Below are 15,310 nucleotides of genomic sequence, written 5' to 3' on the forward strand. Positions count from 1 at the left end.
CATGACCTAATTCCCTTGCATAGTTTTGACGACTTCCAACCCCTTTCCCTTCCTACGTCTTTTGAGCGCCTACAGATTCGTCCCAATACCAGTCCACAGAGTCCACTAGCTCTGCACGACCATGTTCTCCTGCGCCTTCCAAGCCCACGCGTCCTCCCAGAGCGGCCTCTCCCTGCGAGCCTGGTATCCGAGCGCGCACTCGTCAAACTTGACGCGGGGCAGATTCTGGAAGTATCCGTCATAGCCAGCGTCGAGGGCGTCGGCAAAGCTCGTCACCTCGCCAGTGGGGAAGAGCGAGGCCCAGGGCTCGCGGCACTGCTGCCCCTGGCACGTCTTGAGCACGAGGAGGAGCGCGTCGAGGCGCTCCGCGACGCGCTTGGTGTCCTCGTCGAGCGAACCCTCAAGTCCACGCGAGGCGAGGTCCAGAGAGGCGGCGGAGGCAGCAGCAGGGGCGGACGCGTTGAAAGCGGCAAACCGGCCAAGGTCGTTGTGCGCCTTCAAAAGGTTGCGCACCTGGTGCGGGTCCTCGTTCAGGTCGTGCAGCTCGCGCTCGCCCGTGCACCACACAGAGTACGAGTACTTGTGCTCGCCGTCCGAGACGCGGAGGGTGCGGTACGTGTTGTTCGGGCGGGGCGGGTGCGCCCAGGGTCCCTCCTCGATGGCGAGGATCCAGTACTCGGAGAGCGCGTGGCGGGGGTTGTCGTTGGCGTCGGGCTTGTTGTGGCCGGGGGCGTTGCCGCTGTTTCCCGGCGCGTTGCCGATGTTTCCGTTTCCGTGGCCGTTGGTCTGGCCGAGATGCTTGCCGTTGTCGTGCTTCTTGTCGCCCTTGCCGAAGAGATCGATGGCCTGTCCGTCATTCTCGTAGCTGGTCTTTGCACCGCCGAGATCGAGGATGGTGCGTCCGAGATCGACAATGCCCCACGAGCCCGTCGTGTCGACGCGTCCCTTCTCGACCCCCGGGCCTCGGACGAAGAGGGGCACACGCGTGTCCTCCTCGAAGCCCAGCGTCTTGCCCGGCTGCCTGCGGTGCGAGCCGAGGGCGTATCCATTGTCAGACGTGTAGATGACGTACGTCTCGTCGTGACGCCGGCAGCGTCGAGCTTGGCAAACACGTCCCCGATCAGCGCGTCGATGGGCTGGAGGGCGCGCAGACGCGCGCGATGCCAGTCGTCGAGGTGGTCGATCTGCGTCTGGTTCAGGCGCGGCAGGTCCTTGACCCACGAGACGCCGGTGGGGAAGTCGGGGTTGAAGCCCTCGTGCCGCTCGATCGAGTGGTCCGCAAACTTGCCAGCGTCCTGGGGACGGTACTGCGGGATGGACATGCCGGGGATGTAGTCGTTGCTGTTCTTGGCTCCGGGGATGTGGCTGTGCGGGCCGATCGGCGCGGCAACGACGAAGAACGGCTCGTCCTTGGACAGAGCCGTGTCGAGGTGTCCGAGGACCTTCTGCGCGACAACGTCGGACGAGTAAGACCCATTGTGCACCGCGATCTGGCCCGTGTTCACGTCACAGAAGCCAGGCGACCAGTAGTCGTACGTCCACGGGTCGACGAGGAACTCGCCCTCCGTCACGCCCGACACGGGGAGCGACGCGCAGTTGTCGATGTTGTGCCCGTTCATGAGCTTGCCGGTGTAGTACGTCCCGTACCCGGCCTCCTGCATGAAGTTGAGGATCGTCTGGTGCGTGTAACCCAGCTTGTTGAAGATGGGCCACCCGCCGTACGGCTCAGACACATACGTCACGTTGTGGTTGTGCGCGTGCTGCGCGCGGAGCAGCGAGACGCGCGACGGACAGCAGAGCGACACGGGGGCAAAGAACTGCGTGAAGTGCGTGCCCTCGGCCGCGATCTGGCCGTAGAGGTGCGGCAGCACGTCGGGCGAGAGCGTCGACAGGTCCTGGTCGTCGGTCACTGGGTGTCAGCGGATGAAGCGAGCGCTCTCTAGCTTGAGAACCAGAACAAGCCCCGTGCTCGATCACGAGCTTCGGATCGATCACGCCGCCCGATCACATGCTCCGGACTGATCACATGGTCGAGATCCACCGCGGCGAAGTGAGAAGATGCGCCGCACGACCGCGGATAGCACTGCCCCCAGATCGACACTTACGGATGAGGACAATGTTGGGCTTGCCCTTGCCGTTCTTCCCAGGCTTGCCGGGCTTGGCGTTGCCCTTGCCGTTGCCGTTGTTCGCAGAGACGGCGCTAGCGGCCACGAGGCCGGCGAGGAGGGCGCCGAGTCTCATGTTTGGTTCGAGTCTAGAAGGTCTAGGGCGTCTAGAGGGTCTAGAGTGTCGATGCAGATCTGGGCCATGACGCGCAGTGGCCGTCCTTCTTATAGTAGTTCTAGCGGAAGGCTGGTTGCGCACCAGTTAAACTCGAGATTTGTTGCAAGTTTCGTGAAATGACGTGCCGGAGGGTTTAGGTCCGGGGACCCGGACTCGGTGATGGGCCTGATGTGGGGATAGAGTTGGGAGAGTTTTTGCGGACGATCGTAGCGGATGTAGAGGGCAGGGGATCTCGGCGGGGACATGGCCGATGCGCGCGACGCGACTTGACGCCGTAGACGAGCTGCTCGCGCTGCACACTGCTCGCGACGGTGTTTGGAAGCGTCCAAGTGGAGAAAAAAAGGGTGCAGCCAGAGATCTCCGAATCTCTGAATAGACACCGACGTCGGGTGCCGCGATAAGGAGTCAGGGTTTGCCTCTTCAGAAAACGTGAGCTACGAGCAAGGAAGGGCTGCAAGGCACCGGCGGAAGCCGATGGCGTGACGTTCTGCCTCGATTGCGCACCCTGTCAGACCTGCCTGCTGCCAATGGTACATGTCCCTTGCTGCTAGATTTTCGGCTCATAGCTCGTTGCAAGCTATCGCGACACTAGTGATCATGCCTTTTTGTTGGCTTTCGCTCTCCCTCGCAGTAACCTGATAGCCTGTCCCGCGGGAAGATCTGTCCAAGCGAGAGACTAACTAACTTGTTGCCAACGGCCCGCGGAGCGGCGTGACAGGTCGGACGAGCGACGCCACCGGTCAGAGCGCAGTTACATCCCAAGAAACTAACCACGAGCGTAAACTCTTTCCTGCTATCTCTTCTTCTTGCCCACTAACACTAGCGAACGAGCTAGTTGCCCGCGCTAGCAGATTTTCTCAGTGTGTTCAGCGCGTTCTGCGTCTTCTGCGCCTTTCCCGATACAACACACTGCCCACCAACACAGGACACCGATAACGGCCCCGAAACCTTAAGAAGAAACGTTCGGCGCCGGGCCTCCGAGATCACGAAGAGCCCCTCAACTTTGTCTCACCTTGCTTTACCCAGACTCCTCCACATGCCCGGAGCAGGCGAACATACCCCCCTCCTTGTGGCTTCCGAGCCGACGCCGACGACCCGGCGTTTGGTCGTCGCGACCTCGCTTCTTGCGGGTTTCCTCGGGGTCCTCGACCTGACGAGTGAGTTGCCCACTCTGCGTGCTGGGATCTCCCCCAGTCTCTGATCTCTCCCCCACCCTCCCCCACACGTCATGTGCGCTGCACATGCACGCTCCGCATCTCGCGCTCCGCGCTCCGAGCGAGCTAACGTCTAGTCGTGGCTACATGCATCCCAACCATCTCCTCCGAACTGCACTCCTTCGACCGCTCCTCCTGGATCGGCACGGCCTACCTCTGGTCCAACGTGACATTTACGCCCCTCTATGGGCGTTTGGCCGATATACTCGGTCGGCGTCGGGCGTTCCGCCAGGCCCTCCTCCTCTTCACGGTGGGCACTTTGGGATGTGGTGTCGCGCCTTCTTTTGCGCTGCTGTGCCTCGGCCGCTTTGTGGCTGGTATGGGCGGCGGGGGCATGAGTACGGTCTCCTCGGTGGTGGTCGCGGAGACGTTCCCGCCCGCGCTGAGGGGGTTCTACCAAGGCCTCAACATGATGGTCTTTGGGCTGGGGATCGGGCTCGGCGGGCCCATTGGCGGGTGGCTCACGGAGACGTTTGGGTGGCGTGCGGCTTTCTTCGGTGAGTACCCCGCGATCGCACGATCGACCCGATCACGAATATAATGTGGGCAGGCAGTAGGCGCTGACACTTCAGCTCAGATCCCGATCGCGCTCACGCTATACGTGCTCGTGGGGTACTCTGTCCCCGGCAAGGCGAGGGGGCAGACACGCTGGGGCGACATTGATTTCGGCGGCTCGTTGACGCTGTTGCTCTCGATCGGATGCCTCCTGCGCAGCCTTGGGTCAGAGAACTCTGCTGTTCCCTTCGCTCTGGCTTCGGCGGGCTTCTTTGCAGTCTTCATCTTGGTTGAGCTGTGCTTCGCGCGCGTTCCCGTTCTGCCATTGACGTTGTTGAAGAGGCGTGTGCCGCTCTGTATCGGGATCATCAGTGGAGTCATCGCCATTGTCAACTTCAACATGCTCTACCACCTCCCCATGGTGTTTGAGATTGTGCTGGGGCAATCGCTGTCGAGCGCCGGTTCGCACTTGCTGCCCAACTCGATTGCCATGGCCATCTTCTCCCCATTGGCGGGCCTCTACGTGAATCGCGCGAGGCGGTACAAGTGGGCCATCGTTCTGAGCGCTTGCGGCCCGCTCCTGTCCATGATCCTGCTTACGTTCCTGGGCCCGCACAGCAGCGAGTTTGTGCAGTGGACAGCCGTGATTCCAATGGGCACGGGTTTCGGTGCGTTGCTCACGTTGACACTCGTCGCGAACCTGGAAGCAGTCAGCCGCGACGAGATTGCGACAGCGACCGGATTCGTCTTCATCTGGCGTTGCATTGGTCAGGTGCTCGGCGTGGGGATCAGCGACGCCGTTTTCCAGACAAGTCTGGGGCACGAGCTCGCCCTCCGGTTCAAGGATGGAACCCTCATCGATCGGTTAAGGAAGGCCAGCAGCGTCATCAAGAAGCTGCCCCTGTCGCAGCGTCTGCTCGCTAGGGAGGCGTACGGTGCCGCGCTCAGGAATACCTTCATCTTTGGCAGTATAGGTGCCGCAATCGTGTTGGTGACGAGTTTCTTTGTGAGTGTTTGCGGGGATGAGAAGCTGGGGTTGGATGCAGATGAAAGGGCCCCGCTGACCAACAGATTCCTGATGAACCCCTGCACGAGCAGGAAAAGCCCGTTTCGACGGAGCCGCGGGCGTAGCGCGCCCCGCATAGATGGCGACGCACAAATAGATCTAATGTATCCATTAGGCTGCACGTTTGCTTCTGCGGCGGTCACTGTTGCGCACCATCTGTTGTCGTCTGAGACAGCCTGAGAGGCGTGTGTCGGAGGCGTTGTCCAGAAATCTGAGCCGTTGCTCCGCGGCCGCGAAGAAGTGATCGTAGAATGAGTGAAGGAGGCGTGAGTGAGAGTAAGCGGATAGAAATGTGATCACAGCCGGCGGGGATTCCGGAAGAGAATGGCACAGCTAGCCGTGCTTAACAGTTGTCTTGAGGGCGACGGTTTGCAACGTCAAGAGATCTCGAGGTGGAACAAGAAGCGGTGTGGTGCTTATCAAGAAGAGTCAGATGTCAAGGAAGGCGCGAGGAAGGCGTTGTCGTATCTATCGCCAGTGCATGCCGTTGCTTGGTCGTTTAAGGTGTGGTTCGAAACGGACCAGAAGTCATGTGATAGCCGCTGGGAACGGGGAGAGGGCGGGTACTGACGGCAACACAAGACAACGGAGATCGCACGATGAACGTCTCGGCGGTGGTCAGCCGGACGGCGTGCGGGGCCACGGGAGACGCACAAGACGCACGGCTACGGGGCCTAAATTGGCCGGGTATAGGGCTATCCGGGCTGCGTATCCGCGTATAGCCAGGCGCGCCAGCGTGCCGGGTCTGCCGTATGTCCTTGCACCGTGCCGTGTGCCGTGTGCGGAGTCATGCATGGGAATGGGCGTCACTGTGCTGTGACGATGCATGCGGCGACCGGTCCGGCACAGCACGGCGGATAGCGGTACGGGGGGCACCGCATGTAAGAGTGGGAGACAAAGGAGGGTGGAGGGGGTGGAGGAGTGGGCGTGCATTGGAAACACTCGATCACTTGCTGTGCGTCACTCTTCTCACGCCGCTGGCTCCCGACTCTCAAGCTTCAAGACGCGGTACACGTTCCAGGGGCGGGGCAAGTAAGGTTCCAGACGTTCCAGTAGCCGATGTAGTTTGGGCATAAGCCACATCCACACAGACAAAGACAAGGAATACACTGATGGTCGCTGTGTCGGGCGGCGCAATGCAGGTGCAGCGTAGCGACGAGCAGTGTAATGGGAGGCCGGCACGACGACGGAGGACGCCGAGGAGGGGATGTACTTCCCTGTTTACGGCGGCCACTGTGTCATGGTGGAAAGGAGCAAGCATGGAATGGCTCATGGATTGCGGGCGGGGTGTACGCGTGTCGCGAGTGGAGGAGCCAATCCGGTCAACCCGATTGACCACCCACCCTGCGTTTCCCTGCGTCAGCCGGGGGGCCCTGACGTCAGTCCTCCAGTGAATGCATTGGGCGACCAGCCGTTGGTCAGCCAGCCAGGCCAGCCAGGCCAAGCAGTCGTTTGACTGCGTGCCGGTGTTGCGGGCCCAAATCTTACTCTTTCGAATTCTGTCTGTACCGGCGGACGATCTGTGCTGCCCTGCGATGCCCTGTCGTTGCCCTGCCCTGCTGCCTGCCCTTGCCTGCCCCCCTGCTCAGCCTGTCGCCTGCGATGCATCGCTCACCCTCCAGCATCCAAGATTTCTCCCCCGGCCTGGCCAGTAGCCGGTCGCCCTTTTCACCAAACCGTGCAACCAACGCTCATCGCCGCCCAGGCTCTCTTTTAATACCCAGGCCTGCCTTTCCTCTTTCACCCAGCACATCCATCAACCCATCCTAACAATGTCCAAGGAGATGAAGCAGTTCACCCGCGACGAGGTCGCTCAGGTTAGTAGACGGGCTGACAGCTCACAGTCACTCTCCAGAGAGCTAATCCGCACAGCACAACAAGGAGGGAGACCTCTACGTTATCATCGACTCGTACGTCTACGATCTTTCCAAGTTCGCCCGTCTCCACCCCGGAGGCTCCGTCGTTCTCCTCGACAAGGATGTCGGTGAGTAGCAAGCAGCATGCACGCTGGTGGCGACGAGCGGCAGTGACGTCTTGGGCTGGGCTACTGTTGTGCCTGGCGGGCGTGTCGTCACGGATCGCAAGACAGCTTCACACGAACAAACAACTGACTCGCGCAGCCGGTAAGGACGCCACCACCGTTTTCTTCGGTCTCCACCGCGACGAGGTCCTCCGCAAGCCCCAGTACCAGCGCCTGCGTGTTGGCCAGATCAAGGGCGAGCAGGAGAAGATCAAGCCTCACATGCCCGGAGACCTTTCCAAGGTTCCCTACGCCGAGCCTACGTGGCTTACCCCCGCCTTCAAGTCGCCCTACTACAACGACTCGCACCGCGCCCTCCAGGTTGCCATGCGCAAGTACGTTGACGAGGTCCTGTACCCCGACGCTCAGGCTTGCGAGGACAACGGCAAGCGCGCTTCGCCCGAGGTCCTCAAGTCGATGGGCGACAACAACCTGAACCGCATGCGTCTCGGCCCCGGCAAGCACCTTCACGGCAAGGAGCTCATCGGCGGCGTCGACGGCAAGGAGTTCAACTACTTCCACGAGCTTGTCCTCACCCAGGAGCTCACCCGCTGCGCCGCCCGTGGCTACGGTGACGGTCTCAACTCGGGCATGGTCATTGGTCTGCCTCCCGTCATGAACTTCGGCCAGGAGCCCCTCCGCTCGCGTGTCCTCGAGGAGGTCTTCTCGGGCCAGAAGGCCATCTGTCTTGCCATCACTGAGGCGTTCGCCGGTTCCGACGTCGCCGGTCTCCGCACCACCGCTGTCCAGCGTGAGGACGGCTCGTGGGTCATCAACGGTACCAAGAAGTGGATCACTGGCGGTATGCACGCCGACTACTTCACCGTCGGATGCCGCACCGACGGCGGTCTCACCGTCTTCCTCGTCCCCCGCGGCGAGGGCGTCACCACCAAGCAGATCAAGACCTCGTACTCCACTGCCGCTGGTACCGCCTACATTGAGTTCAAGGACGTTGTCGTCCCCAACGAGAACATGCTCGGCCCCGAGAACGGCGGTCTTCTCGTCATTCTCTCCAACTTCAACCACGAGCGCTGGATCATGTGCTGCTCGTCTGCCCGTGGCTCGCGCGCCATCGTCGAGGAGTGTCTCCTCTGGGGTGCCCAGCGCACTGTCTTCGGCAAGCCCCTCCTTGCCCAGCCTGTCATCCGTCAGAAGTGAGTTTCGCCACTGGTCGATCAAACCGGTGGACGGGTTGTTCTGGCCCGGCACGTGACTAGCCTCGTGGCAGTCCAGGGTCTCCAAACCACCATCTCAACCGCCACCTGCTAACAACAACAGGCTCGCCCACATGATCGCAAAGGTCGAGGCTGTCCAGTCCTACCTCGAGAACGTCACCTTCCAGATGTGCAACATGACCTACCGCGAGCAGAGCAAGCACCTTGCCGGCCAGATCGGCTTCCTCAAGATGCTTTCGACCCGTGTCGCCGGCGAGATCGCCGACGAGGCCGTCCAGATCTTCGGAGGTCGCGGACTGACCAAGACCGGCATGGGACGCTTCATAGAGCAATTTCAACGCACCCAGAAGTACGTTCGGACAATGGGTTTGACGTCCTGGAAGTCAAGGAGACCTCTGGGAACGCTCAGAAGAAGTTTTGTGCGAAGGGGACATTGCTGACGTAATCTAGGTTCGACGCCATCCTCGGCGGAGCGGAGGAGGTCCTCGGAGACCTCGGTGTCCGGTGAGTGTTGCTCTGCGTCTCCTTCATGTCCTGGCAAAGTTTGGGAGCCCAACTCGAAGCCTGGAAGGAGATATCGAGATTTGCGGTCGACCCCTTCTTTTTCGAGAGGTCGTGAGGTCGTGGCGAGGTGGTGAAGCTCGCGTGGCGGGGTGCCTGATACGCGCCTGGCTTCCGTCTCAGCTAGCGCCCTCCTAGCGCGAATCACCATGGGCCCCGCATCCCCCTCTCATAACTGCCAGGACTCGCCCGATCAAGCAAGAATGCACGCTGACACCCCCACAGCCAGGCTATGAAGTTCATGCCCAAGGACCAGCGCCTGTAATCGCGCTCTTTTATAGTACTAGGAGACAAGAAGGGAGCCCCTTAGTTGTAATTCGTAGACTCGCTGTACATATGCAGCCTCTGAAGGTTCACCGTGTGTCGTGGGTCGAGAGTGTGGCGAGTCGCGGCCTGGGTGGCGACGAACCGGGTCTGGGTGGCGACAACGGTGGGTGGCGAGGTTAGCCGTGGGATCGTGGGAGAGTGAACGCTGTTGTCGAGCGCGACGAAGGGGGTAGCGTGCAGACCACGAGAAGGGCACGAGAAGGGCGCAGGGGCTTCAGTCTGATCAACGCCCAAGGCCCAAGGCTGACAACACCACGCACTCGCTTTCCCACTGACCACTGACATGTCTTTCATATCATTCACTCTCATTCATCTCGTCCACGCTCGTTGATTCATGGAGGGTAAGTTCTGCTAGCGCTCTGACGAACTGACCACAGTATCACAGAGTCGCCGGACCCCTCCGTCCGCTAAGGTGTGTTTCTCGAGTATCATTTGTACATCGTATGGGAAGACTGGAGGAAGAGGAGAGAAGGGTGAGTTGATGATGGTTTCATCGCGAACTGACACCAGCGCGGTGAGAATGGAAGGGCGGAGAGTGAGTTACGCCACGGCTTTGAAGGAACTGACCACCAGTATCACCCGTATTCTCCGTCATCGTCGCTGTGCTTCTCGATTGTCACCCGCCTATCGGGGACATGGACCAGGGGAGATGAGTGAGTTGCAGAGTTGGTGTGTTAACTGACCCCAGCCAGATAAGAATAGAGAGACGGAGGGTGAGTTCTCGGAGACCCCGATTGAACTGACCACAGCGTCATCGGATCCTTCATCGCATTCGCTGTGCCTCTCCACAGTTACTCAGTCACTCAACGGAGGGATGAAGTGGGGAGATACAGTGAGTTGGGCGAGCACCGTTGGGAACTGACCTCAGCACGGTGGAATCTGAGAGCGGAGGGTGAGTTGTGCCACCGCTGGATTGAACTGACCACCAGCGTCACCGCACCACAGTCGAATTCGCTGTGCGTCTCGAGTGTTACTTTTGCTCGCTCAACGGAAGGATGAAGCGGGAAGATGAAGTGAGTTGGGAGGCCTTTATCTACGAACTGACTCCAGCGCGGCAATTGACCATTGGTGAGTTCAGGTCGCACTGAACGAACTGACCACAGTGTCTCTGGACGATTATTGTTCTCACCGTGGTCCGTGGTTGTCTCTCGTTTGTCGGAAGTATCGTCCCGGATCGGTAAGAGCAAGTTGATACTCCGTTGACGAACTGACACCAGTGCCGGAAAGGAGGGTGAGTTATGCAAGCTCCCAGATTGAACTAACCACAGCATTATTGAACGTTCGCTAAGGACTGAAGGTGTCGGTCGCTCGTCGAAAGGAAGACCAGGGGGGGAAGTGAGTTCTGATAGGTTTCATCCTCCTGTGAACTGACCCCAGGGCCGCCACGTGTGGCAAGTTAAGTCTGTAATGAACGAACTGACCACAGGGACGTCGAAACTTCGCCCTCTTCGCGATGATTCGCGAGGGGTTACCCAGTCAGCCGAAGAATGAAAGTAGGGAGTAGAGTGAGTTGCTTTCTTGTCGTTGCGGAACTGACCCCAGCGCGGCATTTGGTGAGTTAAGCGCTTGAAGACAGAACTTGACTCAGCTCTACCCCTCTGTCTCGCCGCCTTTGAACGCCACTCCTTGCAATAAGGAGCTAAAAGGAGGGCTGTGAGTTGACCATACAACGTACGCGAACTGACTCCAGCGCAGCAGTGCGTGAGTTCCGAGCTACTCAGACTGAACTGACTCCAGCATCAAACTTATGTTGTCTTCGTTTTCGTTTTGGGCTATCCCTCGAACAAGGAAAGGAAGAGTGAGGATGGATGTAAGGGAAACAGTGAGTTGACGGCCTGGTGGAATGGACTGGCCCCAGTGCCCGGGGAGGCTAAGTTTCGTTGTCGCTTTCGTCCTAACTGATTCCAGAACATGAGCTCTGTTATCAGGCTCTCTGGTCCGCATCGTCCCTTGCTTTCTGGAATGTCGAAGAGAGAACGGTAAGCTGGCTTGGCTCTTAGCTATGTAGCTGACGCCAGTTTGGCTGGCGGTGGGTAAGTTCTACGTGCCTCAGCATTAACTAAGCTCAGCCACGAGACTGTCCCATCACTTCTAAGCAACAAGTGGAGGCTGGGCGGCATGTGAGCTTGACCCTCACGTTCCGATCTGACCCCAGCCGGCGGCGGGTGAGTTACCCCGCAGACGAGGCAACTGACCACAGCGCCATCAACACCTTGGCGTCAGCGTTGAGCGTGGCTGACATGTGTCAGTTCCGAAGCGCAGATGTCAGAGCTGATGGCCAGTCATCGCATGCGTTTTGCATCCTGAAGTCTCGACTCTTCGACAGCCACCATCGCGTTAGATGCCGAACAGATTGAAGTGAGCTATAAGGGTCTGAACACTAGCTAACAACCAGATCGACACGAGTCGATGACTCTGCTGCGGCTTGTTGAGATGGGGATCGAGGCAGTGAGTTGGGCAGCCTGTGCGAAACTGACCTCAGCGCATTTCGGGACTCACGGTCAGTTAGGTCAGAGTGAGCTGTCGACTGACCGTCAGCTGAAGCTATCCTCGGCTCTGCGAGCTTGCGTTGTGTAACCCTCTGTGCCGTGCTTCCCCCTCACAGAACGGGGTCGGTTTGCAGGTGGTCCCTGAGCTCACATGCATTCGGACAGCTAATCACTCTGGACCAGGCGTGCCCGTAAGCTATGAGGCACAATCCTGAAGCTGACTCCAGACTACGGGCACCGAAATCGTCAGAGGTAGCAGTTATCAAGAGCGACTCGCAGCTGACGGCCAGCTATAGAATTGCCCTTACCCACTGAAACCAAACTGTAAGCTACAAAATCGTCCCAGAAGCTGATCCCAGGAAACCCGTGGCTTTGAAACGTCATTGGTGGCAGCCGAGAGGGCATAGCTGACTGCCAGCTGACGGTATTCTCACTCTCTCGTTTTAGTTGGTACGCTAGAGGGCGCCATGTCATAGCTGATCCCAGACCACAAGTGCTGAGACGGGGACAGGAATCAGGCGCTATGCAGCTGACCGGCAGTCTTGCTATGTTCAGACGCGCGCGCGAGAGATGTGACAGGAAGCTGTAACCCACAGTTCAGCAGCTGACAGCAGGCCTCCTGAGACAACAGATGGTCAGTGGGATGGCGCTTTCTGGGTACAAGACATCAGTTGACGTCAATTCCATTCTTGCAGCTGATCCCAAGCCTCAGGAGATCGCGGAAGCGCCTGGGCGCTCTCCATCCCAGGAGGTCAGTTGCGAAGTGCTTCTGAAGCTGACTACCAGCTATCCTATGCCCATCTCACGATAATGACCGTGAGCTCCTGCAATATCGTCCCCAGCTGACATTAGCTGGCAGAAGCGTCGGCATCTCTGAACGACCTCAACACCGAAGGGTTCTCTGCAATACGCGCTAATTATGGAGGATTGCAGGGCGGAGGTAAGTTCACTTTCGCGACTTTGTGAACGAAGAGCAGGAGAACAGTGAGTGGCAGGCGCCGGGAAATGCAGTACTGCTAGTACCTCGCCGCATCTCGACGATACTTATCTCAAGAGATGCCGAAAATGAGTGGAGGTTTCGTAAGAAAGTGATCGGGAGGAGCAGGCTGAAAATGGCTCAGCATTCCGCGATCGTGCGGCATTATGAGGAAAAATGTATCCGACCCACCCATATAGGCTCAGGGCCTCGGCCAGTAGAGTTTGAGCAGCGTCGCGCAATGTCGGGCCAACGACGCAGACGGCTGACAGGCGCAATCTGCTGGCCACCGCCGAAGCTACTGCTACGAGACAACGCAGTCATGCTTTGATATCGCACACTCCACCTCGCGACCTCTTCTTGAATACCTCGTTTGACGACGACGGCGTTGACCTGCACTTGCCATGTCGCTTTTCAGCAGGCAGCTGCCTGAGATCCCGCAGGAGTTTCAAGTGAGTACAGACACCCGGTGGAGGCAGTTACTGACCCCAGATATACAAGTGAGTCGGCCATCTGCCCACATTTCTGATCCCAGTTCATACGAGGTCGATCCCAAGTGGCAGCGCAAGTTTACGATCATCTGGTGCTCTGTCCTCGCCTTCACGACCGTCGCCTCGATTCCCTGGGTCGTGCACGCCTGGCGCAATGGGACGTTGTACAAGGGCCTCTCGATCCGGGAGAGCCTGAAGGACCGCGCTCCAGAGCAGGTGGAGCGTGATGCGCCCCCGCCGCGGATCCGGCGTAACACTCTCGGAGCGAAGGTCGTTCGTCTCGGGCAGGCGATCTGGCAGAGCGTGACCCTCTGGACCATCCCGGCGCCCTCAGTTCTGTGGAAGCGCGCCGGCGACTGCTGCCGGCGAAGCTACCTATCGCTGAGCGTTGGTCAGATTGTCCTTATCTGCGCATATATTGCCGCCGTCATTGCGTGCTTCACCGTCGGCGCCGAGCTGACCGACAACTCGAACCGACCTGGCTTCCTCGCTGTCGCCCAGCTCCCTGTCGTCTTCCTGTTCTCCATGAAGAGCCCGATGCCGCTGCCCGTGTTCCTCCCGTCGCTCTCGTATGAGCACTACAACTTCATCCACCGATGGGCGGGCCGCACAACCTGGCTTGCGGCAACGGTGCACGGCGCGCTGTGGCTGAACCAGTTCATCGAAGTCGACTCGCCCGAGCTACACAAGGCCAAGGTCAAGCGCGGCCTTATCTCTTACGGCTTCCTGTGCATGGTCGTCATCACGAGCCTGAAGCCTGTGCGGCGCAAGTTCTACCAGCTCTTCTGGCTCAGCCACATTGCGTTTGTGCTTGGCTTCTTCGTCGCCATGTGCTACCACACGACCTATGCCATGCCATGGGTCTATGTTTGTGTCGCATTCTATGCTTACGAGTGAGTTGATTTCCACCTCGTGAAAACTGACCTCAGCCACTTCGTCCGCCTGCTGCGATACCGATTCAAGGATGCGACGATCGTCCCCGTCGACGGCTCGACGACCCTGATCCACATCCCCGACTGCGACAAGGGCTGGCTGCCAACTCAGCACGTCAACATCCGTGTTCTGCGCGGCGCTGGCGTCTTCGAGAGCCACCCGTTCACGATCACGAATGCGCAGCGGAACGAGCTCTCGTCCAGTCCTCGTGGCATCGTGCTCTACGCCAAGGTCGCAGGTGATTGGACGCGGCGGCTGCACGAGATGGCCTCCGACCGGGGCCTCGAGTATGGTGATGACTATGAGAAGCGCATCGCCTTCCTGGCAGCTGAGGAGGACGGGTCGGCATCTCTCCTCGATCACCCGGGACGGCATGTCTACGCCACAATCGACGGACCGTACGGCGGCCTCAAGATGGATTTGGGCCGGTACGAGTCTGTCCTGACTGTCGCGGGTGGAAGCGGCGTCACCTTCCTGCTGGGCAGCATCGAGTCTGCTCTATGTGCGACGGAGGCGGGTCGCGGTCCTCGTGCGATCCGAGCTGCATGGGTCGTGCGCGAGCTGTCTCTCGTCGAGGCTCTGGCGCCGACACTAGTCCATCTGCATGAGAGTGCGGAACGTCTCTGTGTCGAATTGCAGCTCAGCATCTATCTGTCGTCTCCGCCGAACCCCCTCCCTCAGCCCCATGGACTGCCAAAGGGCGCGACTGTGTCGCCGTACCGCCCCGAGGTCGCGCAGCTGGTCCGCGAAGCTCTGCCCGTAGGCGAGAAGCATGGCGGTTTGGCTGTCATCGCTGCTGGTCCCGAGGGTCTTGTCTCCGAGGCGCGTAACGCCGTCGCATCCCTCAGCGTCTCCCAGCGTGTCCGTGCCGGCGGCGTCGGCTTCCACGATGAGGTGTACTGCCTGTAACTCCGCAATGCTCTGTAGTCCTAGTCCTAACCATAAGCGTAGCCGCAATGTATTCTATCTAGATCCTCAATCCTTGATCCGCTTTTCCAGGTGGGCGAGTAGCAGCAAAGGAAGGGGGCGATGGCGTGCGTATAACTCCTCCGTGCGCGCAGAAATAGACGACGTTAGCGATCTCAGCGACTCAGCGGGCGTCGTGCCGCCGGCATTCCGGACCGGAATGTCATTCGTCCGTGTTTTGGTTGGTTGATGCGGGGCCGCGATCTGCCGCCGTCCAGCTCCTGGGCGGGGATACCCAGCGGGGATGACCGAAACGGCACACCCGGCAGGAACGGCACACCAGGGACGCAAGTTACCGAGCTCTCTCCGCCAGT

At 59.6% G+C, this 15,310-nt stretch overlaps 4 protein-coding genes across 4 annotated transcripts; 3 read left to right on the plus strand and 1 right to left on the minus strand.

Annotated features, from left to right (window-relative positions):
* Positions 1–105: 105 nt before the first annotated feature.
* A1Q1_07278 (arylsulfatase precursor) lies at positions 106–2,241 on the minus strand (the record flags this gene model as incomplete). Its single annotated transcript, XM_014327514.1, has 3 exons — positions 106–1,017; positions 1,086–1,909; positions 2,106–2,241. The coding sequence occupies 3 exons, from the start codon at positions 2,239–2,241 to the stop codon at positions 106–108; spliced, it is 1,872 nt and encodes a 623-aa protein (XP_014182989.1).
* Positions 2,242–3,319: 1,078 nt separating this feature from the next.
* A1Q1_07279 (multidrug resistance protein fnx1) lies at positions 3,320–5,123 on the plus strand (the record flags this gene model as incomplete). The annotated part of the gene is made up of 4 exons (XM_014327515.1): positions 3,320–3,440; positions 3,575–3,994; positions 4,070–4,998; positions 5,064–5,123. The coding sequence occupies 4 exons, from the start codon at positions 3,320–3,322 to the stop codon at positions 5,121–5,123; spliced, it is 1,530 nt and encodes a 509-aa protein (XP_014182990.1).
* A 1,707-nt stretch (positions 5,124–6,830) lies between these two features.
* On the plus strand, positions 6,831–9,079 carry A1Q1_07280 (acyl-CoA dehydrogenase, long-chain specific precursor; the record flags this gene model as incomplete). Its single annotated transcript, XM_014327516.1, has 6 exons — positions 6,831–6,875; positions 6,931–7,042; positions 7,179–8,232; positions 8,312–8,602; positions 8,704–8,757; positions 9,040–9,079. The coding sequence occupies 6 exons, from the start codon at positions 6,831–6,833 to the stop codon at positions 9,077–9,079; spliced, it is 1,596 nt and encodes a 531-aa protein (XP_014182991.1).
* A 3,931-nt stretch (positions 9,080–13,010) lies between these two features.
* On the plus strand, positions 13,011–14,939 carry A1Q1_07281 (ferric reductase transmembrane component; the record flags this gene model as incomplete). The annotated part of the gene is made up of 2 exons (XM_014327517.1): positions 13,011–13,964; positions 14,061–14,939. 2 exons carry the CDS (start codon positions 13,011–13,013, stop codon positions 14,937–14,939), a joined length of 1,833 nt encoding a protein of 610 aa, XP_014182992.1.
* Between the last annotated feature and the right edge of the window lie 371 nt (positions 14,940–15,310).

This window comes from Trichosporon asahii (assembly GCF_000293215.1).
Source record: "Trichosporon asahii var. asahii CBS 2479 unplaced genomic scaffold scaffold00009, whole genome shotgun sequence".
NCBI lineage: Eukaryota > Fungi > Basidiomycota > Tremellomycetes > Trichosporonales > Trichosporonaceae > Trichosporon > Trichosporon asahii.